This window comes from Lissotriton vulgaris, chromosome 1_1 (genome assembly GCF_964263255.1).
Source record: "Lissotriton vulgaris chromosome 1_1, aLisVul1.2, whole genome shotgun sequence".
NCBI classification, from domain to species: Eukaryota; Metazoa; Chordata; class Amphibia; order Caudata; family Salamandridae; genus Lissotriton; species Lissotriton vulgaris.
This window is the reverse complement of record NC_141685.1, coordinates 1,792,078,484-1,792,103,780: the sequence shown is the minus strand read 5'-3', so window position 1 is coordinate 1,792,103,780 and position 25,297 is coordinate 1,792,078,484. Positions and strand designations below refer to the sequence as shown.

At 44.9% G+C, this 25,297-nt stretch overlaps 1 protein-coding gene across 2 annotated transcripts in view; it reads left to right on the top strand.

The window, feature by feature from the left end:
- The window catches only part of SLC16A7 (solute carrier family 16 member 7), a 540,170-nt gene that overhangs the window by 435,536 nt on the left and 79,337 nt on the right, over positions 1-25,297 (top strand). For both annotated transcript variants that reach the window (XM_086919107.1, XM_086919108.1), the window contains exon 5: positions 14,878-15,687. In XM_086919107.1, coding sequence (XP_086775233.1) covers positions 14,878-15,687 — 810 coding nt within the window. The remainder of the gene's footprint in view (positions 1-14,877; positions 15,688-25,297) is intronic.

Sequence of the window (25,297 nt, the reverse complement as noted above, 5' to 3'; positions counted from 1 at the left end):
TACGAAAGGACACTCAAGATTCTTCTCAAGATTTCTCCCTTGTGACTAAGGAGTAGTCACCCTGCATCAGCGGGCACCATCTAAGAACTCTGCGGTTTGCTGCAAGTCCTTCCTCAAGGATCCGACGGCCCAGCTCGACGAGAACCGGCTTCCCTGGCACCTCTGACCTCTACCCACGTCATCAGCTCAGCTGTGATCTGTGGGTGCGACGAGACCTCGAGGGACCGGCCATCATCAGAACCTGCACGCTCTTAATCAGCACGACCTTCGAAGCAATTCCCTGGTGAGTGCTCTGGGGTCCGAGAAGCCCCGACCCTGAGCCGCTCCAGCACCGAAGTGCAGTCTCCCAGCATCTCCACGATCTGCGTGGGGCCCTTCTGCTCGCTGCTCAGCACGTTGTCTGGTCACTAGCCGCTGGCTTGTGCCCTTCCTTGACGACGACCGACAAACAACTCTGCTGGTCTGGTTGCTCCAGACTGGCCCTTGCTTCCATCTTTGCGAGAAGCACCCCGGACCCTCCTGGTCCACTCAAGACGCCATCTTAGGCCCACCACGTGGCCCTGAGATCTGCCAAGGCTTGTTGCCCCATCCTGGGCCCAGCGACGCCGACAGCATCATCCTTCGTGGGACAGCTCGCACCTCCGCCGTGGTCGCCGACAACGCCTCCTGGTCCGTGAGACTGCAGAGCCTAGCGTCGCCCACTCACCTGGTCGAGGTGACGGCCAACCGGTGCCCTCTTGGTACCCTCTGACTACTGGCTAGTAGTACGAACTTGGTCCCCTCTGCTTTCAGGTATCAACAATCTCTGATCCAGGCTTGGATCTCCACGAACTATTCATCACTGGTCGCCGGCCAGCAACTCCTTTTCTTCCGGCTCCTGGCTCGTCAGCGAAGACCCCGACGCCTGTAAGACTTGTGCAGCCGCAGCCCTCGTGGCTAGGTAACACGGCATTTCGGTGCCTGCATAGCCTCTTTACTCTAGGGTCCCGAGTCCCTCGCTTCCGACTTGCCTTATCGGGTCCGCCCGAGACCTTAAACTTTCCGTGTCCTCGGGCACTTGTTTTTAATTGTGCACTTGAAGTATTTTCCTAAGAGATTTGGTTTGTGCTTAGTACCCTGTCCTCATAAAGAGTCCAGGGCTGTTGTGATTCTTAATAAATATCCTGTTTATTTTCATAACACTTGTGTGGTGTCCTTTCACTTGGTGTTCAAGGGGTACATGTGTGGTAAACAGCCGGCTTAACACGCCCTCTCGAGTCTTTAGCCTTAGACTGCTCGTATCCACGCTACTAGGATAGCTGGTCTACAGGTTGACTTACAACCAAACACCATAAGGGTCGTTGGAACGATACATAGCGGTCGCTAGAATAGCGAACGTTGCATATCGGGCCAACTCCTCACATTGGTGAGCAGCGGTTGGGATTTGAGCTTGCTGTTGTTTTACCACACGTATCCTAAGAATATCTTGTTGAAAGATCGCATAAGTACTGTTAGTACATATAACTAAAGCTTAGAATACTCTGAGTTCTACTGAACCAGCTGTTGCAGCTCCTCAAGGCTTAGCACACCTTGGCTGCAACTCTTAGCAAGGGAACAGTAGGTAAACCCATAGTGTAGGTAGGTGCATCACTTACACCACACTAGAAACAGTATGTCGGACAAAGGAGGAAACTCTGAGTCTCCCCTTGTGTCAGTTGACCCTCCACAGGTCATCCCTTCAAGATATACTGCGCTTAACTTCCATGAGTTACGACAAGTATGTACCTCTAGGAAGATTAAGCAAGGGGCTAACCCCACCACCTCCTTTCTGATTGGTCTCCTAGAGACTTATGATGCCAGAAAGGCTGAGAAGCTTCTTAGCCCTTCTAATCCAGAAGGAGACATGCCTCCCCTCGAGGGAACCAGAGACGATCCTGACCTCATCCACCTCGCAACTGAGAACGAAGATGTGGAGGAGGATGAGGATGAGGATCCCTCTGGGGATGAGGCAGATAAGGGACAGGTAGAAGTCGTTAGACTAAGCAGGTCCAACTTAAGCAAACATGACAGTGGTACTGGGGGACTCCTGGGGCCACTATCAGGTCAGCTTAACATTGGGAATGGACGAGCCAGATCTCTGTCAAGAGGCTCTGGCAGATCCCTTCAAACCAATGGCTCTCACAACTCTTCGCAAAGAGGGATGACGTCCCCTCAGCGGAGAGTGTACGAAGCTAAGGAAAGGGCAGCTAATCTGAGGATAGAAAGGGAAGAACTTGCCCTGGCCAAAGAGAGGCTTGCCTTTGCTAGAGAGCAACAGTTAAGTGGGGCGGTCCCCACTGGTGGCAGCAATGTACCTAGCAATAGGGAAAAGAGTTTCGATACGAAACACCTTGGTAAGATAGTGCCCCCCTTTAAACAAGGGGACGACATCCACAAATGGATTACTGCTTTGGAGAGGGCCTGCACTGTGCAAGGTGTACCCCAGAGTCAGTGGGCAGCTATCTTGTGGCTCTCCTTTGAAGGAAAAGGAAGAGACAAGCTCCTCACCACAAGGGTGGAGGATGCGAACAATTACCAAGTCTTGAAAAATACACTCGTTGAAGGGTTCGGCCTAACCACTGAGCAGTACAGGGTGCTGTTCAGGGATACCCAGAAAACGCAGTCTCAAGATTGGTCTGATTTTGTCGATTGTGCCACTAAGGCTTTTGAGGGCTGGTTGCTGGGCAGTAAGGTTACTGATTACGAAGGATTGTATAATTTGATGATGAGAGAACAAATTTTAAACAATTGTCAGAACCAGTTGTTGCATCAGCATCTTGTCGACTCGGATCTGACCTCTCCCCAAGAATTGGGAAAGAAGGCAGACAGATGGGTTCGTACGAGAGTTAAACAGAACCAGGGCCAGAATCAAGGTGGTCAGAAGAAAGCAGACCAGAAGGGTAAAGATTCTAAGGGGGAACAAAATGACCAGAAGTCTTCGACAGGTCCCCAACAACCCAAAGAGGGTGGGGGTCAGGCTCCCCAAAAGAAGAAAGAAGGCCAATCCAAAAGATGGTGCCAGTACTGTAAAAGTAAATCTCACTGGTTTAGTGAGTGCACCAAGAAAGGAGGAGGGCAGACTCCTGCCACTGCAGCCCCTAAGGCACCTGTGCCCCCTAGTACAGTCAGCAGTGGTAGTGCGCCTCCCAAGGGTTTAGTAGGGTTAACCCTGGGTTCTGAGGGGCGTGACAACTTAGTTGGCACACTCACTCAGGCTGTCCTTGTCAGTACAGGGGACGCGGACGTGTCCCCTGACATAAGTCCCAATACCTTGGGCAAATACAGACAGATGCCTTTCATAAATGGAAGGATGGCTCAGGCCTATAGGGACACTTGTGCCAGCGTCACCATGGTGACGCCTAACTTTGTGGACCCTGGACAGATCATGCCAGGTACAGAATTCCTGGTGACCAATGCAAGCAATGTCACTACCAATCACAGTATGGCAATTGTAGCTTTCTCCTGGGGAGGGGTAACTGGCCAAAAGAAGGTTGTAGTTAGTCCAGACCTCCCAGTGGATTGTTTGTTGGGCAATGATTTGGAGTCATCACAATGGTCAGAAGTGGAGCACCGGACTCACATGGAAATGTTAGGCTTGCCAGCACATGTGTTCGCTGTGACCAGGTCACAGGTCAGGAAATGCCCCACTGAACAGGTGCTGGATCCTGGAACAACGGACCAGACACCTCCCAAGAAAAAGAGCGGTAGGGTTAAGGCTGCGCCTTCCCCCTTGCCCCAGGTCGTGGATCAAGTCTCAGAGGAGGCTGACCTACAGGAATTGAGGGAAACTGAGCCTAGGGAGTTCGAACTTGATCAAGTTGAATTCTTGGGTTCAGGGGGACCCTCAAGGGAAGACCTGGGGAAGGACCAGTTAGACTGCCCTTCTCTTGAACCCCTCAGACAGCAGGCTGCTGCTGAGGCTGCTGGGAACGCCACAGGTACCCACAAGGTATACTGGGAAGATGGACTCCTGTACACTGAGTCAAGAGACCCCAAGCCTGGCATGACCAGGAGGCTGGTTGTACCCTTGTCTCAGCGTGGTTTCCTACTTACCTTGGCCCACGAGATTCCCTTAGCAGGTCACTTAGGCCAGACGAAAACGTGGGACAGGCTTGTCTCACACTTTCACTGGCCTCATATGAACGAAGATACCAAGGAGTTTTGCCGCTCCTGTGTCACTTGCCAAGCCAGTGGTAAGTCAGGTGGCACGACAAAGGCCCCCCTTATACCAATGCCTGTGGTGGGGGTGCCCTTTGAACGGGTGGGGATCGACATCGTCGGTCCCATGGAACCACCGACAGCATCAGGGCACAAGTTTATACTGGTGGTAGTGGATCATGCCACCAGGTATCCTGAAGCTATTCCCCTTAGGACCACTACAGCACCTGTTGTGGCAAGAGCCCTAGTTGGAGTATTCTCCAGAGTGGGCTTCCCTAAGGAGGTCGTCTCCGACAGAGGTGCAAACTTTATGTCGAGCTACTTAACTGCTATGTGGAAGGAATGTGGTGTCAACTACAAGTTCACTACACCCTATCATCCACAATGCAATGGGCTTGTTGAGAGATTCAACAGGACCCTTAAAGGGATGATTCATGGACTACCTGAAAAGCTTCGGCGTAGATGGGACGTCCTGATCCCCTGCCTCTTGTTCGCCTACAGAGAAGTCCCACAGAAGGGGGTTGGCTACAGCCCTTTTGAACTTTTGTACGGGCATCCTGTAAGAGGACCCCTGTGTTTGGTGAAGGAAGGATGGGAGAGACCTCTCAAAAAGCCTGCAGCCAACATAGTGGACTATGTGCTTGGCCTCCGCTCGCGGATGGCTGAATACATGGAGAAGGCATCTGAAAACCTTAAGGCCAGCCAAGAACTCCAGAAAGCTTGGCATGACCAAAAGGCTGTCTTGACTGTTTACCAGCCCGGACAGAAGGTGTGGGTGTTGGAGCCAGTGGCCCCAGCAGCACTCAAGGACAAATGGTCCGGGCCCTACACCATCCTGGAGAAAAAGGGAGAGGTCACATACCTGGTCGACCTGGGAACTCCCCGGAGCCCCCACAGGGTGCTTCATGTCAACAGGCTCAAGGCATATGTCGACAGGAAGGACATGAGTTTGCTCATGGCCCTAGATGAGGGACAGGAAGAAGAGAGTGACCCTCTCCCCGACCTGCTCACTCAGAATCCTGACGATGGATCGGTAGATGGTGTTGTCTTTTGTGGCAGCCTCTCCGAACATCAACAGAGCGACTGTAAACAGGTTCTTCAGTCGTTCAGACATATGTTTTCTCTAACACCCAGCCAGACCGATTGGTGCACCCATGAGGTTGACACTGGTGACAGCTTGCCCGTTAAGAGTAAAATCTACCGGCAGCCTGATCACGTTAGAGACTGCATCAAGAGTGAAGTGCAGAAAATGTTGGAGCTGGGAGTCATTGAACCCTCGGATAGCCCTTGGGCTAGTCCCGTAGTTCTAGTGCCGAAACCTCACACCCAGGGTGGTAAGAGAGAGATGAGGTTTTGCGTAGACTACAGGGGTCTCAATGCAGTCACTAAGACTGACGCCCACCCAATACCAAGGGCAGACGAGCTTATCGATAGATTGGCCTCGGCCAACTACTTAAGTACGTTTGACCTGACAGCTGGGTATTGGCAAATCAGGTTAGCTGAGGACGCCAAGCCTAAAACAGCATTTTCAACCCCTGGTGGGCATTATCAGTTCGTGGTGATGCCCTTTGGTCTGAAAAATGCACCTGCCACCTTCCAAAGGTTGGTGAATCAAGTCCTTACTGGGCTGGATGACTTTTGTGCGGCGTATCTTGACGATATCGCTGTCTTTAGCTCCACCTGGGAGGATCACCTGGTCCACCTGCGGAAAGCGTTAGAGGCTCTGCAAGCAGCAGGCCTCACTATCAAGGCCACCAAGTGCCAGATAGGGCAGACACAGGTTGTATACCTGGGCCACCTTGTAGGTGGAGGCCAGGTTCAGCCACTGGAGAGCAAGATACAGTCAATCAGGGACTGGGCTCCTCCAACCACCCAGACTCAGGTTCGAGCTTTCTTGGGCCTGACTGGTTACTATAGGAAGTTTGTCAGGAACTATGGTTCCATCGTGACACCATTAAACGAACTGACAAGTAAGAAAATGCCAAAAAAGGTTCAGTGGACAGCGAGCTGTCAAAAAGCATTCGATGACCTAAAGCAGGCCATGTGCACGGCGCCTATCCTCAAGAGTCCGGACTACTCCAAACCATTCATTGTCCAAACAGATGCTTCTGAGTTGGGTGTGGGAGCTGTTCTTTCTCAACTGAATTTTGATGGTCAAGACCAGCCCATTGCTTTTATAAGCAGAAGGCTGACCCCTAGAGAGAAGAATTGGTCAGCTATTGAGAGGGAGGCCTTTGCTGTGGTTTGGGCCCAGAAGAAGCTGAGGCCATACTTGTTTGGCACTCACTTCAAGATTCAGACCGACCATAAGCCCCTCTTGTGGCTAAATCAGATGAAGGGTGAAAACCCCAAACTGCTAAGGTGGTCCATTTCCCTACAGGGGATGGACTTTACAGTGGAACATAGACCTGGTACGGATCATGGCAATGCCGATGGGCTCTCCAGAAATTTCCACTTAGAACAAGAAGACTCACCTGGTCAAGGTTAGCTTATTGTTCCGACGTTTGGGGGGGGGTCATGTAGGAGAGTAGGGTCTGCAATCCTATGATCACCCAGATTTTTTGCTTTTGTTTCACTGGTTTACGACTTTCTCTGGCTGTGGGCCTGCCAATCAGACCCACAGCCTGGCTGTTCTCTTTCTAAATTACGATATGTACCCTAGGTGCATTTACCAATTGGTACTGGGCCACCTTATCAGACCCCGTAACGCAGGGCATAGGTGTACCCAGGGCCGCCAGGGGCTGCAGCATGTATTATGCCACCCCTGGCTGGCCTCCTAAATTTGACACAACTGGCTGCATGACAGCTGGGGCGAAGTCGTGTAATCACACTTTGCTTTAGATATAGTAGCCCTATATCTAACCATACCATGGACACCCGAGTTCCTATCAGTCACTCCTATGGCAGGCCTTGACAATCCTGAAGGCAGAGTGCATGGGCTCGTGTGAACTAGGCTCTGGCCCGAGCCGAGCCCGGTTGCAGCTTGCGGAATCAAGATCCAATGGCTGTTCCATGATAACGCGTACCATATCGGTAACTCCGGTATCGCGTTATCAAGGCATGTCGAGTAAGGTGTCATACGAATCGGGATGCTGCCCCCTCACCAATTCTGGCGACGAGGTTAGCATTCCGCCCTTCTAGAGGGACACGACATGTACGTAACTGTGAACCCCGGTTAAAGTTAACTAAAGCCTCAGCTCCACAAAATGGATGCTGCCACCACAGACACGAGTCTGACCTCCTGCTACTGGGAGTCCTTCCAGCGAGGAGCGCTTGGACAAAGGGTTTCCTGTCCAGGGCGGTGTTCGCACCGTCCCAGACAGGGTTTGTGTATTCTGGGTAGGTAGGGCTTTTGCGAGAAGGTGACTGCGGAGTGGCACCCCGGTGCTCACTACGCATCTGCCGGTCAGAACCAGTTCCAGGGGCGCCAGCCCTGGCCTGGGGAAAGTCCGGCAGGGGAGAGGGGTGTAACTACCCCCCTTCCTGGTCCCACCCTTAGGGCAGGACCTAGTCATGTACCCACCCCTTTCTTTAGAATAAAGGCCGGAGCGGGGACCCTTCCAAATTAGATCATCTTTGAATCAAGAACTACTTTCTACGAAAGGACACTCAAGATTCTTCTCAAGATTTCTCCCTTGTGACTAAGGAGTAGTCACCCTGCATCAGCGGGCACCATCTAAGAACTCTGCGGTTTGCTGCAAGTCCTTCCTCAAGGATCCGACGGCCCAGCTCGACGAGAACCGGCTTCCCTGGCACCTCTGACCTCTACCCACGTCATCAGCTCAGCTGTGATCTGTGGGTGCGACGAGACCTCGAGGGACCGGCCATCATCAGAACCTGCACGCTCTTAATCAGCACGACCTTCGAAGCAACTCCCTGGTGAGTGCTCTGGGGTCCGAGAAGCCCCGACCCTGAGCCGCTCCAGCACCGAAGTGCAGTCTCCCAGCATCTCCACGATCTGCGTGGGGCCCTTCTGCTCGCTGCTCAGCACGTTGTCTGGTCACTAGCCGCTGGCTTGTGCCCTTCCTTGACGACGACCGACAAACAACTCTGCTGGTCTGGTTGCTCCAGACTGGCCCTTGCTTCCATCTTTGCGAGAAGCACCCCGGACCCTCCTGGTCCACTCAAGACGCCATCTTAGGCCCACCACGTGGCCCTGAGATCTGCCAAGGCTTGTTGCCCCATCCTGGGCCCAGCGACGCCGACAGCATCATCCTTCGTGGGACAGCTCGCACCTCCGCCGTGGTCGCCGACAATGCTTCCTGGTCCGTGAGACTGCAGAGCCTAGCATCGCCCACTCACCTGGTCGAGGTGACGGCCAACCGGTGCCCTCTTGGTACCCTCTGACTACTGGCTAGTAGTACGAACTTGGTCCCCTCTGCTTTCAGGTATCAACAATCTCTGATCCAGGCTTGGATCTCCACAAACTATTCATCACTGGTCGCCGGCCAGCAACTCCTTTTCTTCCGGCTCCTGGCTCGTCAGCGAAGACCCCGACGCCTGTAAGACTTGTGCAGCCGCAGCCCTCGTGGCTAGGTAACACGGCATTTCGGTGCCTGCATAGCCTCTTTACTCTAGGGTCCCGAGTCCCTCGCTTCCGACTTGCCTTATCGGGTCCGCCCGAGACCTTAAACTTTCCGTGTCCTCGGGCACTTGTTTTTAATTGTGCACTTGAAGTATTTTCCTAAGAGATTTGGTTTGTGCTTAGTACCCTGTCCTCATAAAGAGTCCAGGGCTGTTGTGATTCTTAATAAATATCCTGTTTATTTTCATAACACTTGTGTGGTGTCCTTTCACTTGGTGTTCAAGGGGTACATGTGTGGTAAACAGCTGGCTTAACACGCCCTCTCGAGTCTTTAGCCTTAGACTGCTCGTATCCACGCTACTAGGATAGCTGGTCTACAGGTTGACTTACAACCAAACACCATAAGGGTCGTTGGAACGATACATAGCGGTCGCTAGAATAGCGAACGTTGCATATCGGGCCAACTTCTCACAACAACTACCTAATTGGGCATATTTATAAATGAATGCATAGTATTTGGTATGTGTGTGTAATAAAAGAAAAAGCTCTGACTAGACAAATAGTTATTGATTGGTATTGCTGCGTACCCGTACGTGAGGTCTGAGCAGGCCTTGGACTGCTCTGATCCTCTATTTGAGAGTCAAGTTCTACAGTGAGGTTGTTGGTTCCCAGTAAAGTGAAAGTTGCAGGCTTTCTACTCCTGAAGGACTCACATTCTTCATAACTAATAACCTAGTCTCTAGCCAACATGTGTACAATGACTTGATCATCCCTCTACATCCCACTATTATGTACACCATCAAGTTTGTCTTCCTTCTAAGTTTGGCATGAGCTGCAATACATACTGTGACAGTTTGAAAGTTCTGTGCACTAAATCTACTAACCCACTCCAAATGGTGATCTCCCCTCATTGTTTCGAGACATTGGTTACCAACAGGGAGATCTGACTCTATAAAAGTCGTTTTCATTTCTTTTTTCAACTATCAATCTCAATGCATCATTTTTGTAACTACGGATACGATAGAGTAATGGCATTTTAATAGTCTATTCACAATAGATCCAATGAAAAGCCAATCTTTTAATCCCCTCTATCAAACTGTCCTTACAGAGAATGATAAAGTTCTTCTGCCAGGTGTACACTAATTCCAAATTTACTGAGATGATTTTAATGCCTTTAAAAGAGTTATGGAACCCTGCCATGTCACTTTCTGGGCGAAATGTCCACTGAGGTTCCTTTCAACCGTGCTTAACAGCCAGGAAGAAGGGAATGAAGAAGATGCTCATGGAGAAATCCAGCTATGGAGCAAATTACATACTCACAATTATTTTGTACAGCCCCAGTGTTTTACTGCAATTAGATTTCTCAAGTACCAAAAATCTAACAGTGGGAGATAAAATCATGCTTTTGAATTAATCTTCAAACTCTTGCTTTTGCTTGTATCCTCAATTGTATCAATGTAGAGGTCAGAGTTAACATATTTTGGGTTTGGTGTAAAAAATAGAACTGTCTGTAAGGTTCAATTTTTTCTTAACTTCTTCAATGAACCTCCAGTGCTAGAAGATTTAAAAGCATGTGTCCAATGGTGGTTACCTCATTCAGGTACAATAGGTAATTTAAAAAATAACAAACGCTTTCCTATAGCTGCATAAATATATTGGCTGTGCTTATTGCTGGAAAGCTTGTCTACAATTCGGAAAAAAAACTTTAAACGGTTATGCAACCACACGATGGAAGATAGTTTATCTGTTTATTGCTTGGATCTCTGCAGAGGGTGTACACATCCTCCTCTCTTTCTGTACACATGTGAAGCAAGGCAGTGATCCTGTGCAGCCATGCCAGCAGAAAAGGTGCATTAGCCTGTCAGCCACCACAATTTAAAAATGTAACAGAAAAAGCCATACATACCCCGGGCATAGAATTGAAGACAAGACAGGAAATTAAGTACCCCATCTCCAGGAACAATACAGTATTTCTACCTCCAGTGTAAGGCACAATTGAGATTGTATCTCTCCCTCCCCCAACCATCCCATGTGAAAACTTCTCTAAAATAAACAGTAAATTCCTCTCACTTGCCATAGGAAATAGCTGCAGTATTCTGGTTCAACGACACCCATGAAACTCTACCAACTCTGGGCATTTTGTAAGCCTAGAGACCGAGGGGTATCCAGGGTGCTCGGACTTGCCTGTATCCCAGGCAGTTTCCCTACCTAGAATGCCCTGCAAACATCACAAATATGCATAAAACACCCAATTTCCTTTCTTTTTCAATGGGGATGGCTATAATATGTTGGCATATTGTCGACCAACACCAAGGGAACGCTACCAATCCTAGAACATTTTGATGAATATCACATGAATGGAGCAACACTGAACCCATGTAAAGACCACAATGACCCTGCATTGGCTTCACATGGTCCAAGTTAATTCCAGTTCCTGCTGCAGTACTTTATTTTATCGAGATCATAATGGAAATGCTGAGTGGCTGGACCTTTGTCAATCCCCTCAAATTCTAAATCTTCCCTTTAAGAAAGGTGAGACATCTGTGATTTAAGCCAAAGTTTGATGCTTGCATGGCATTCTTGGTGAGAAAAAGTATTTGACTCCACGCAAGCCACATCAATCTGGATTGCCGTGTCTGTCTAGTTCTTAGAAAGGTCTGGGGTTTCTAGGTTTTTTATGGGTGCTGGCTGACCATGGGCCTAGATTAGTGCCTAATTCCAGCCAGTGGTTTCCAGTGCTCAGCACCGGTACTTAATAGTCAGCACTGGGGCCTTTGACGGTCTGCCACAAGTGGGTGCTATATGGCCACAACAACAGTTAATTTTTGACTCAATATATAAAAAACGAATATAACCTGCTGCCCAAGCCATTTTCTATAGCTCTGAGGGCCTGAAACAGTCCGAGTTGTCATGCTTGTAGCAGTGTGATGGTTAGTAGTTGGGTTGTTACTATCATTGGCAGCGTGGCAGGGGTAATGTGTGGCCCAAGCTAGAGTGTTCTTCTGACGAGAGCCTGGCACTTACTGTTTTGCAAATTAAGCACTGGCCCAGATACTACAGCTACCTACATCACCAAAAAGATTTTAATTCAGTGAAAAAATCTTGATTCATCTAATTTGCATTTTGGGTCTTTCCTGTCATGGGTGGTAGTTGAATCCACTGAAGGGGGTACTTTTCTATCAAGAGATATATGGGAACAAAATAGAACAACATTTGTTATTATCTTTTGAATTTCTCTCTATGTTTATCTTGCAAATGTGAGTCAGAGTGCTAAAAAGTACAGATTCTGCACTTCCAAATAAGAAGATATTATGGACACTTCCAAATAAGAAGATATTATGGACAATCCCAAATTCATCAGAGATATACAAAATACCCACTATTCCTAGACTTCTTAGGCACAATTATAAATGCAGTTTCCTTCATACTCATTTTTAATTCATATGATTTTACCCTATGAATTGATCTATGGTAAGTACCCAATGAAAAATCCTTATAAGCTGCAATTATTTTGATGGTCTGGGTATTGGATGTTTTTGAACAAGCAAGAAGTGTTATATATCACCGCTAATAGAAAACATTGTCACCTACTTCTATTTTTCTCTCTTACTGCTCATATTGGTTTTTGATTTTCAACAATATTTTTTTGGGCAAAACCATGAACTATCTACACCAGTGACCACTTTCTGAATTTATAACTTTGTAAACGTATTATAAATGTACAGCTTTCTGGGTTCACCCATAGGTTTTACATATCTGTTTGCATTAAGCTGCAAGTAGAAAAAGACACACTTTCTTGCAGAGCACCTTTTTTCACTAGAATAAGCAACACAATTTGGGCATATTTCAGCAAATCTGCTATGCTTTCAGAAACCCAACATCTGGCAAAAAAAGGAAGCAGATTTAGCCTGGATATCCCTTGCGGAAAAAATATGTAGGATTGTGCTTAACCTCTTCAAATATGAACAAATGTGCTCAATACCGATGAAGGGAAAGTCCCATCACTTAAATGCTCATTTTGCCCATTTTGCCCATCCTTTACACTTCAAAACGTTTTACAACTAAAGTGAAATCATGTTCTTCCAATAATCATGATTTGTAATTGGAGGGGAAAACGCATTTGAAGCCCTTGGCCAAACTACCACTTCTCTGGAAACCTGAAAATTGGAGCAGCAGAAATCATCATTGAAAGTGCAGCTTGATGAAACAAGTCTACTTCAGACCTGCACTGTAATTGTTGGATATATATAACATTTTTGGGATTATTTTGTAATAAAATGTTTCTGTAATGAGGATGGCTTGGTCTCACTTGAGACCTGTAGTTAAGTCTTGCACAGCACAAGAACTATGATAGAGTAAATAGTTGGTTGATGGTCATCTCCCCAAAAAATGTAAGTTAATAAAAAATGGCAGAAGCAACACAGTTTTATTTATAATATCATGCAAAGCTTTTTTTCCATCCACTGCTCTCTGTATGGGTTAAAGCATTACATGTTACAATAGATGCAGCCGTCCTTAACCAAGCCCAATCAAGCTTTTTCAAGAGGTTGTTCTTAATTCCCCAGCACATTTCTCAAGCCCAGATTCGACTGGAATACGGGCTAAAAAATCAAAAACCAGCCAGACAAGGGGCGGTCATCAAATACTATTAGCGGATGAGGCAAGCAGAAGATAACACATTAGCCCACGCTGGGAAGAAATCGAAAAGCAAGCGAGGCTAAATAATTCCATCGTCACAGTCCTAAAAGGTTCACTCAAGGACTTACACCTCAAAGGGGCATGGCACACAAACACCCCTTTTTCTGGCTTCAAAAAGACAGTAAACAGCGCAACTAAAACAAATTGCATTCTCAAAGAAAAAACACCTTTGGGCAGTGATTAGTTCTTATCAGTCGCTCAAACCACAACCATACTTGTTAGATCACTTCTCACAACATAAAAAGAAATATCTGACCATGTTACAGTTGGGGTCATTCCCCACGAAGGACTTAACCCCAAAATGGAAACAAGTATGGTCAACAAAGAATGCCGCTGTGTGGACCAGGAGAAGAGAGCCTCTTACATCTCTTATTCATCTGCCCCACACTTCTAGAAATTTGGAAAAGGGTCCTCCGCAAGTTGCTGATAAAAAATCAGCTACGGATATGCAGAGCGGCAGTCATACAATGTCTTGGAGGCCACTCCATCAAACTTTCTTGCAAAGCCATTATGCTTTGGAAAATGGCAGCCAAAGAATTAGACAACAAATAAGAATGAACTGGAGTGGTTCAGTTAAGACCGCTTGGACCCTTGTTCTTCTCCTGCATCAACATAAATTCAGGGCCCCCGGTGTACAGTACCACCTCTCTCTGTTCAAAACCTCTTTTTAACATGAAAGTTTTATCTAATGTATTATCTATGGACGATTATCCAGGTCATGACAGCATTGTGTTTTTATTTTTTTACTGTTAGCTCCTTTTTAACCCTCAACAATTTATCTAATTATGTATTTTGTTTTTTTTAACATGCTTGTATCCTTGAACTTCTTCCACTCTTTTATGATTTTTAATGAGATCAAATTGAAGTATTACTGACTACATGTTCCTTTTGGAAGAAGACTGAAGCAGTAGCATCTGCAGTATCCAATAGGCATTTATATCACCATGGCATAGCCTCCCTCAAAAAGTCAGAGAATCCATTTTTCTAACAATTCTTCTCTCTGTGGATTATTTATAGTATGAAATGCCAAATGTACTGTTGACTAGTCTTCATTTGATTGAGTCACTGATTGACTACTGACCAAAGCACATAAGGACAAGCATACTCCAAATTGATGAGTGTACAGATCTGAACAGATCAGTTGACTATTAGTTAAGCTGCTATGAGACCCTGTAAACCATCCCAATATGTGAATATAAGGCAATGCATTCAGATGTATGTGTTACTCTGTTATCGCCACATGTCAATGACAAAGGCTTTTTTATTAAAAACAACATTTACTCATTAACAAAATACCAAATATGTTGTTATATTTTGAAACTGGACAAATCAGATTTTCGGTAGTAGAGCCTTAGCAATAGCTGAATTGTGTGTGCTTGCTTTTTTTTAATTGTATTTTATTTGTCTCAATGCAGAATGCATGCAATGGGTGTTAAACGTTCTATTTCACATATATTTTCCTCATTTCTATTTTCTAGGATTTGGATTAGCTTTTAACTTGCAACCCGCTTTAACAATTATTGGAAAGTATTTCTTCAAGAAACGACCAATTGCCAATGGAATGGCCATGGCAGGAAGTCCTGTATTTTTGAGCACGTTGGCACCCCTAAATCAGTTTCTTTTCAATATGTTTGGCTGGAGAGGTAGCTTTCTTATCCTGGGTGGACTACTTTTGAACTGCTGTGTAGCTGGGTCTTTGATGAGGCCCGTTGGACCTAAACAAGCTACTACAAAAAAAGATGTTGAGAAAGCTCCAGTGGAACCCAATGCCAGTAATGCCAAAAAGTTGTCAGTCCTTCAAACCATCAATTCATACTTAGACTTGTCTCTCTTCAAGCACAGAGGATTTCTAATATATTTATCTGGAAATTGTATCATGTTCTTGGGTTTCTTTGCCCCAATAGTATTCTTAGCTCCTTATGCTAAACACATGGGAATTGACGAGTATTCCGCAGCATTTTTGCTTTCCATTCTAGCATTTGTGGACATGTTTGCAAGGCCGACGATGGGGCTAGTGGCAAACTCCAAACTGATCCGCCCACGGATCCAGTATTTCTTCAGCTTTGCAGTCCTATACAATGGCATTTGCCATGTATTGTGTCCATTTGCCAATGACTACACCGGTCTGGTGGTATATTCAGTCTTCTTCGGTTTTGCCTTTGGAATGGTCAGCAGCGTCCTCTTTGAAACGCTAATGGACCTAGTTGGAGCTGCTCGTTTCTCCAGTGCTGTTGGCCTTGTGACAATTGTGGAGTGTTGTCCTGTTCTGCTTGGCCCTCCTCTTGGCGGTAAGATGTACTAGTTCATTTTCTAGACCTACATGTTTCATTTCTTGCTACCATGTCTACTACCGAAAATAAGCCAGCTGTTGTGTAAGAATTTATTTGATTGATAAACTGCAGATTTGCTGAGTCATCAGTGAACTAGTAAAAAGTTTACCGTATTTCATATTTATCTGTGTATGAATAAGCATTACTCCTTTTCTCGTTTATTCATTTTCAATGAAGCAGCATTCTCTTCGCCAATCTACTTAATTTCATGGGTTTTAGCATCTACTTGCTTTCACTATTTTCAATTTGGTTTTGAGTGCACCCTCGAGCCCCAGCTGGGAAATAACACTAGCCCGTAGTACACGTACATTGTTGTTGCCTTATTGTTAGACAGCTAAAGCCCTCCTCCTCAGCAACAGTATCAATTAATTCTGATACACGAATTGGTGATTTTTTTGCTAGTTCTGTGAAGCTACATAGCTTCTATTAATTAATAACGAAAACATTTTATTAGCATGTTGTGACTAATGTTTGAGTGGTGTCATATTAATCTATCATAGTCATTCATACGCCAGTACCAAAAATAGGCTCTTCAACGAGCACAGGTATGTAACATTTTCTATCTCATTTTCATGTCCACAAATATACCAGGTTTGTCCAGGGAGCTGAAAAACGTAACTTCAACATTTTAACCCCTCGATGCATTTATTAAGAGTGATTGGAATGAGGCAATTAACATTTTTATTTCGTAATTCTATTAACATTTTATTCTCAAAAAACCTATTTACAAAAATGTAAATCATTTATATTTGACATTAGGGCCTGATTACGATATCGGTGAGTCCAACACCGATGGCTCATCGGTGGTAGACCCACCGACATCGGCCCCTGCGGTCCGTCCTCCACATTACGATGCCTCCGGGGGAAGGCATCTGGTGGAGGAACCATCCGATGCACTACCGACTGGCTCAATGAGCCCATCAATGCGTCAGAGGATCAATAAGCCCTTCAATGAGGGTGGTGCCTGCTCAGACACTACCGTAGGCATTACAATGTCCTTTTCTGCCTGCCCTTTCATGGTGGCTCACCCGCCAATGAAAGGCAGGTGGAAAGTGACTTCGGGGGCCCCTATCAGGGCCCCTTTCTCCCCTGGCCCTCCGCTATGGGGCCTGGTGGCACCTATAGTGTCCCCCTAAACATCCCTGCACCATGTGGCAGGCCATGTATGGTTCCTGGCACAAATGTGTTTATTCGCTATTTGGGTGAGAGCTGCAGCCAGCGTCACATGCCGCAATAGGAAATACACAAATTGTGATGGCCTTGTAGGCGGTCGCATCTTAATCCAGGTCCAGGCAGCGGGACCACCAACTTCTAGTCAGATGGTCCTGTCCCTGCCACGGTGCAGGTCGGGCTAGAGTCTGACCAGCATCATAATCAGCCCACTTGTTGTTCCTTTATCAGATCGATTCCTTACTAGTATATGCTTGTATATAACACCTTGTTAATTACAAGCATTCCTCCTTACAGTAATCATTTGTTTTACAGTCAATTGTTTGCCACATCAGTTTAATTTCAGTCAGCCTTTTAACCTTTTAACTGTCTTACAGCTACATTTCATACTGCTGGCCATTTAACATATAGTCCTTTGTGAGAACATCTTTAGGCTTTATTCTCGTTATTATATGCTCAACATAACAAAATTGTCCTCGTGTTCTAGCATATGTAATTCACTGTGATAAATAATTCCTATTTTGAGTGTTCAACTTTTAAATGAGGCATAAACTGCAGCAGCAATATTTAACACATCAAATTCTGTATGCTTTGCCTTCTGTTTGGTTATTTAAACAGGATAAATTTGAGCATGTTTGACATGACGTAAAAAGTAGCAAAACATTAGATTATCTAAGATAATCGACCTACAGAAGACCTTCAATTGCCTAGGAATGTACTTTAAGACCACTACACGATTTAGAATGTTAGTAAATGCATCTCTGAACGTTAAAACCCTTCCAATGTAGGTTCGCCTGTACAACACCTAGTGAAAAAAAAACTCAAGCCAAATCGAGAGATTGGCAAATCCAGCTCCATTATCTAACCTATTCTATCCATCAAACAGCGATTGTGTCGATCAGCTCATACTTATCAGAAAAATAAATATCACTGGAGAATAAGCACAATGGTGCAACATTCAATGACCTGCTAGAGGGCTGAGTGAGAGCAGAACGAGGGAGAGAGAGACAGAGCTCAAGGTGAAGGTGAAGGAGGTGAACATGTATTATGCATGTTTCAACTCCTAAGGCAAATTAGCTCTGAGCCCTCATATGGGCATATCAATTGCACTAAAGAAAGAACACTGAGGAAAACAAAAAGTGATGCTTGGAATGCTTGAATGAATCGTAGCCACTGGTAATGACTTAAGCCACATTTCAGACCACTATTTTTGCTCACCATGCCACATCAGACAGGTTCCAGATATATGCCGAACTGCCTTGGTCACACTCGTATAGCCATTTCCGGTAAATGAGAGCATAGGTAAACCAAGACGGGCCTATCAAGCATAAGCATGTGCTACAAGCATCTGTCCATGACAGGGTTATCTATACTACTATTATAAAGGAAGAACTTTGAACCTTTGAGGCGGGTAAACTCGGGAACCACAGCGCCAATCCGATACATCGTTGTAATCGTCAGGGTGTGCAGCTGTACATAGGCTATATAAACGTTATAAATATACGTTATTTAAAAAAATTACCGGGAAAAAAGTAGGTCCTCGGAAGAAGCGCCGGCCGTGACAAGTGTGCCCGACGTGAGGAGCGCGGGGAGGAGCGGCGTCCAGGAGCGCGAGGAGGACCGGCGGACATGGCGCGGGGAGGAGTGGTGAGGAGTGGCGGACAGGCGATGAGGAGCAGCGGACAGGCGGGGAGGAGCAGTGAGCGGCGAATGAGGCAGGTTATTTATTTATTTATTTAGGAGCGGTGAGCAGCGGAAAAATGCAGCAAAAATGAAAATCTTGAGCAAGAGGAGGCAAAGGGAGCATTACAAAAGTGAGCCAAACGGTGCATTACAGGAAGAAAAAGTTATGTGTGCAGGTTACAAAAGCGTAGAAAGTAAACATAGAGGTACAGGACGAAAAAGTGACGTGTGCAGGTAGCAAAAGGAAGCAAATGGAGCATTAAAAAAGTGAGCCAAACAGTGCATTACAGGAGGAAAAAGTTACGTGTGCAGGTTACAAAAGCGTACAAAGTAAACATAGAGGTATAATACTGCAATATATGGAGGAAGGCTCCGGGGGACTCATGGACAACGTCGGGGCGGGCGGGGGCCCTGAAGCCTAATTGCTCCCGGACAACGTCGGGATGGGCTGCTACAAAAGCGTAGAAAGTAAACATAGAGGTATAATACTGCAATATATGGAGGAAGGCTTCGGGGGACCCACGAACAACCTCGGGGCTGGCGGGGGCCCTGAAGCCTAATTGCTCCCGGACGGGACGGGCTGCTAGTATACCATAAAATGGAAAATGTTTCTTAGAAAAAGTGTTCTTTAGATAGCTGTATTAACTGATTAAACCTAAAAGCACATCTGAAATGGAACGAACAAATTGCTCAGATTTTACAAGTATTGTATTTTGAACATGTTTAGTGGGCCCCGCTTAAGGATGTGTTGGGATGCACAACTCACAACTCCCTGTTACAACCAATCACATTACAATTATTTTTAAATAGTGTTCATTTTAAGATGTGTCAACTAAAGTTGAGGGCGGGAATTAAGACATTTGCAACAGGCTCAAATTCATATTATCATAACGGCTGGAATAGGACCAAAAAGAAGACAAGAAGAGATGAAAATAAGGGTGTACCCTGTTTTTTTATGTATCTGAGATATTAGCTACCCTAACGAGCCACACAGCACTTTGTATTTCAGACCCCCCTACTGTGATAAAACAATTGAATGTGAAGAGAGGTAATTCTTATGTTTTGGTCTCTGGCATCTGAGAAGGGGTCAAATGAATGTATGTTGATGCTTACTAGACAGCAGACTAGTATATCTAGAATAAAACAGGCATGTATGAAAGTAATAAGGAAATCAATAATGTATGGGATGAACAAGGACAAAGCATTCACAAAGCCGGTTGTGGAAATCCATTTCTGCTACTAGACCTGGATCTACATTAGCCTCGATTGAGTTGTCAACATATGCCTCTGTGAAGCTCTACAATATTACGTAACTAATGCTATACCAAACTGGCCACAAAGTACATTAGATGGTCATAATTGCATAGTGTGCTTCCATATTATGAACTGGTTTTGCAATGTTTGCTGCAAGTCAGCATTATTTATACTCTAATTACTCATCATATTGTGTGTACACGTTAGGATGTTCCAAATCTTAGTATAAGGGATCCTTGGGCCTGTGGCTTTTATGAATCAAGCGCTTTAGCATTTGTTTAATTAGTTGTACAATGCAGTTATTGGTGTTTGGGTTGATCTATTGGAGTCATTTCATTAAAAAGCAGGTTTAATATTTGGTCCAACATCGAAAACAGATCAGCATCAAATTGGCATTGATTACCACAACTCTTAATAGAACTAAATGTATAGGTACATCTTAACAAGAAATTCAGGCGTATTGATACCAACATCTAGGAAAGACTTTATAGGATTTAATTTTAAGAGCGTGTTTCTTCTTCCTATTAATACATTATGTTAACATTTTATCATCGTTTTGGTTCTGAGCACTATATATGTCCTATGGTTGTGGTCGAGGGGACACCTACGGTACCCCCCTGTAAAGCTATGCACTGTGTGACATGCATCATGGGGGGCCTGCCACTGGGTGCAGGGTTTTACACTCCATTTGTCTGTAGGAGCCTGTATTACAGCTGGTTTATGGCTGTGACACAAGCTCCCATAGAGAAAACTGAGTATGTGACTGTACAATGTTCGTTCACATCGTAATCAGGCGGTCTGAGACGGTGTTGGTCTGAGGCAACTCTGATCGACATCATAATAAGCCCCTTAGTGTGTCAGAGCTGGCTCAACCTCCGGAAAAGAGGGAGCACTTCCTAGTGTACGGTTTCAGTGGGATCTGTGCGAGTTATCAATAAAATTAACTCTGATTCCTTTTTGTTATTTAATTTTTTGTCTCAGGAATCAGAGTTAGATTAAAATCAAAGGAGATGTTAAGTGGGAGTAACACAATGATCCCTTACATCTATAACCAATCAGTTTAAATGTTTCAGCCACCCTGGTCCCTCTCTGTCACATGGCTTTCATCAGGACCTTAATGAACAGATCCCTGGTTTGGTAATAAGGAGAGTGCACTATATTTTTCAATGTACAATCATTTAATAATATGACTTTCAAGCCCTCTGACTTACAGTTCCTTTATGGTAAATTAGCTAAAATATTCTTACTTTCGGACTCATAATGGTCCTATAGGGAACAATGGAGGGAGTCAACCCTGTAGTCACATATTTGCCAGGGATGCCATCGTGGTGGTGCAACATATTGTTACCTCCAGGCCCTGCATAATGGAATGAAAATCTTTACCTACAAATTCCTGCCAAGTCAGGAAATGCTCTCGAGCACCGGCTCTCATAGTTACCCTACCTTTATCTATGTTGGAGGCATAGTTTACACAGCCAGTGCCAAACAGCTGGAATGAATTATAACCTGTGGAATTTGCTGCCTGTGAAGGCTGGTGTATCCTGCAAACAGGAAAACACCAGAGATGGCTGATGAGGATATGGTGCATGGGAGGCTAGTGGTTGAGGGCTGTCTGCAACCGGGGAAATAAGGTGTGCTACAGAGAAACAGTCAAAAGCTGTTTTTCACATGAGTGAGAGGAAGGGAGGTTGGTGTGCTGGATACTCTGTGGGAAAGTGATGGTTGGGGCATGAAAGATTCTGGCGAGAAGCCACCAGAGGTGCAGTGTTGCTGAGCAAAAGCTGTCTTTCCACAGTGATGCACTGGAATGAGAATGATTTCTTTTTTTTGTGTTTGAAAAGCTTTATTATCAATTAATAACATATGAACATATCAGCAATATAGAGAAAAAAATTCAAATGCAGAAATATAACAAAGGGATTGGCTGATACCTGGAAGAGAAGAGTAAAAGCAATGTTTGGGTATTTTATACAAGGTAGGAGGGAGGAGGAGGGGTAGAAGGGGAAGATAGGGAATACCAACCCTATGATATAAAGAAATAAAACAGAGAAAGACATACTAGATTGCATATTGTAAATAAATAAATATGAATTTTCTAGTGAATAGATAAAAATATTAGATTAACAGGGTAAAAAAAAGAATTGAAGAACAGAGATAATATCATTCGAGGAGGTTTGAAATTTTCAGAACTTAGATGCGAAATATTTTTTAAAACAATAAGGTCTAAATAAGTAGTAAGGGGCAACCAGAAGAGATCTCTATTAATTATATGTTAATATGAGGAGGCGAAAGCAACATCAAGTCTATGAAAATGACAGAGTGTATTCCACCAATGTTGTATGGACATTTTTGTGAGAGTTTTCCAGTTGAAGGAGATGTGTTGAAAGGCTAGAGCAAGCATGAGATCTTAAAGACCATGGCCATGTGAGGGAAGATCTAAAGAGTCAGAAAGGCTTCCAGCAAAGAGGAAGGGTATAGAATAAGGAATGGAAATTGTAAACAGAAGAGAGATGTATGACCAAATCTTCTCCCAAACGTTGGAAACTGTAGGACAGAGAAAGAGAAAAGGAAGGAGGTCAGCATTAAAAGTGCCACAAGTCTAACAGTTGGAGTTAGCAGAGGATGAAATATGTGCTAAGGAAGTAGGGGAAAGATAAAGTTTGTGACAAAGGAAGAACATAGGGGCTGATTATGATGGCGGGCGGACATTGTTGCTGCACAGGGACCACCCGCCATAGGTGCGGCGGTCCAACAAAACGAATTATGATGCGCCCGCCTCACTGGCGGGCGCATCCTGTATGTTTACATTGCGGCGGGTGTCAGCACCCTCTACAATGCAAAAATACAAGTTTTGCATGTGTATATAGAACGTGGCAGGCACCGTGCGGTGCCTGCCACCTTGTACATGCACATGCAGAGGGGTACCATAGGTACACCAGGTGCACCCCCCCAGGCCCACAATGGGCCCCCGAAGGCATTCTCCGCCTGTCTTTTTGCGGAAAAGACAGACATCATAATGCCCACAGCGGTGCCTACACTGCACTGCCTCCATTACCCCATAGTACATGGTCCCTTAAGGTGGGCGGAAAAGGCCCACCTTGCGAGACCACGGCGGACGTTCTTTACGTCCGCCGTGGTACCTTTCCCATTCCCACTGCCATCCTAATTTGGCGGTGGGAATATTCAGGGTGATGGCGGGAAATCCACCACCGCCCGGACTGCGGTCCTCACCCCTGCCCCGGCGGTGGCGGAATTCCCGCCATCATAATCGGCCCCTTAGATTGGGTAAGAGAGGCAGACCGGGACATTTTTAAGGATCTAGACCAAAGTTTATCCCAAAAGATGATAGACCATTTGCATCCCGACCCGATTCCCAAGAAAGTTCCAATTTATATTTAGCACAATCTGGATTGGGGGCTTGTGGAAGAGTAAGGAGTATTTCGAGTAGAGAGTTTTGGATTTCAGATGAAGGTGAAGGGGGAGGGAATGATAAGTGTCAAGAATAATCGGCATAAGAGTCGTAAACTTCTGCAGAAATGAGCGAGGACAATGGAATAAGGATTTTAAGTGGGGAAAGGAGCAAGGTGAAACTCCATTGAAAAGATGTCTCACCCATATAATACCCTTTAATCTCCAAGCTTTCCCAAAAATGGGCCTGTTATTGAGGAGGATAAGTAAATTATGCCAAATAGGGGAGTCTAAGAAAGATGCACGGGAAATAGAAGTAGGGTGGACCAAAGGTTTCAAGAGGGAACAGGTATGTCTAATTAAGGCAAGGGAAGTGTGAGAAGTTTTAGCAGAAAAAAATATAACTTCCTTGAAAGAAAAGGGTAATAATAAGATTTGTTCAATGGAGCGCCATAGAGGAGTAAATGGGGAGAGATCAAGAAACCTTTTGGTCTATGTACTGTTCCAAGCAAATCCAGTGGTAGAGAAGGAATGGGGGAGAGAATTTTGTGAGAGGTAGAATTTCAGTCTTGTCTGAGTTCATTTTGTAACCGGAGACCTACGAAAAGGATTTGAATTCAAGTAATAATGGAGGAATATAGGTTTCAGGAGCAGAAATAAATAAAAGAATATTGTTTGCATATGCAGAAAGTTTCAATTGATTATCACCATGAGGAAAACCAGAAAAGGAATCATTGTTCTGGATAGAATTCAAAAAGGGTTCAATGGCTAGAACGAAGAGAAGAGGGGATAAAGACAGCCTTGACAAACACCACGTTGGAGAGGGAAATAAGATGACACACCACCATAAACTAAAACCGAGACTTTAGGAGCAGAGAATAGTAAGGAGATAAGTGATCTGAATTAAAGACCAAAACCATACCAATGTAAAAATGCAAACAAAAAAGACCAACCAGTCTACTCTATCAAAAACTTTCTTTGCATCGACTGAGATAGCAGCCAGAGAAGTAGTAAGGGAGGAAACTTTATTTAAAACATTGAGAAAAAGACGAGAATCATCAGAAGTTAGTCAACCCTTAACAAAAACACATTGCTCTTTACCAATAAGAAGAGGCATGAGGGGGTCTAAACATATAGCAAGCAACTTAACAAATAATTTATAATCAATATTAACTAGAGAGATCGGTCGATCATTTTTACAAAATTGAGGATCACGACCCTCTTTAGGAATGAGGCAGATAGTGGCCTCCTGAAAAGTGCCTTCTGTCTTACCAGCTGAAGAAAATGAAAGGAAAAGCGTTAAAAGTTTAAGGAGTAACAAATCAGAGAAATGCAAATACAATTCCACAAAAAATCCATCTGGGCCAGGTGTTTTGCCTTTAGTAAGGGTCTTTGAAGCATAGGAAAGTTCATTAACAGAAAGATAATTTTCAAGATCAAGAAGGTTAAGATGGGAAGTAGAGGGAGTAGGGAGTTTATCAAAATAATTCTGAATGAGAGAAGAGGAGGGATGAGATTCTGGTGTGTAGAGATTTTGATATTAAAGTTTAAATTCATTAAGTATTTCCTGATATTTATGTAGAAGGGAGTTATTGGAAGAGTAAATAGAATCTATAAGAGTGTGCTCTTTGTATGTTTTGAGGTAATTTGCTAAAAGTTTCCCTGTCTTATTACGACCACCATAGAAACGAGCGCTACTATGAAGGAGCATAGATGACGCATTGTATGATGGGGGAGCTGGATTCACAATTCAGCTCAAAGAATTCATTAACAAAAGAGCAAAAGGAGGAGAACAGAGGATCGGTAAGAAGGGAGTTATTAAAATGCCATCAAGAGGATTTAGGGTGTGGAGGGAGTAAATCAAGGTCCGTTACAATTGGTGCATGGTCAGAGATAACTATGGGTTCGATAGAGGAAGACAGAAGAGTTTGACACAAAGACTGAGAAAGAAAGATATAGTCTAGACGAGAAAGAGATGCATTGGGAGGAGAGTAAAAAGAGTTGTCAGGAGACAGGGTGAGAAAGTCTCCTAGGGTCAATGAGATGTGTCTCA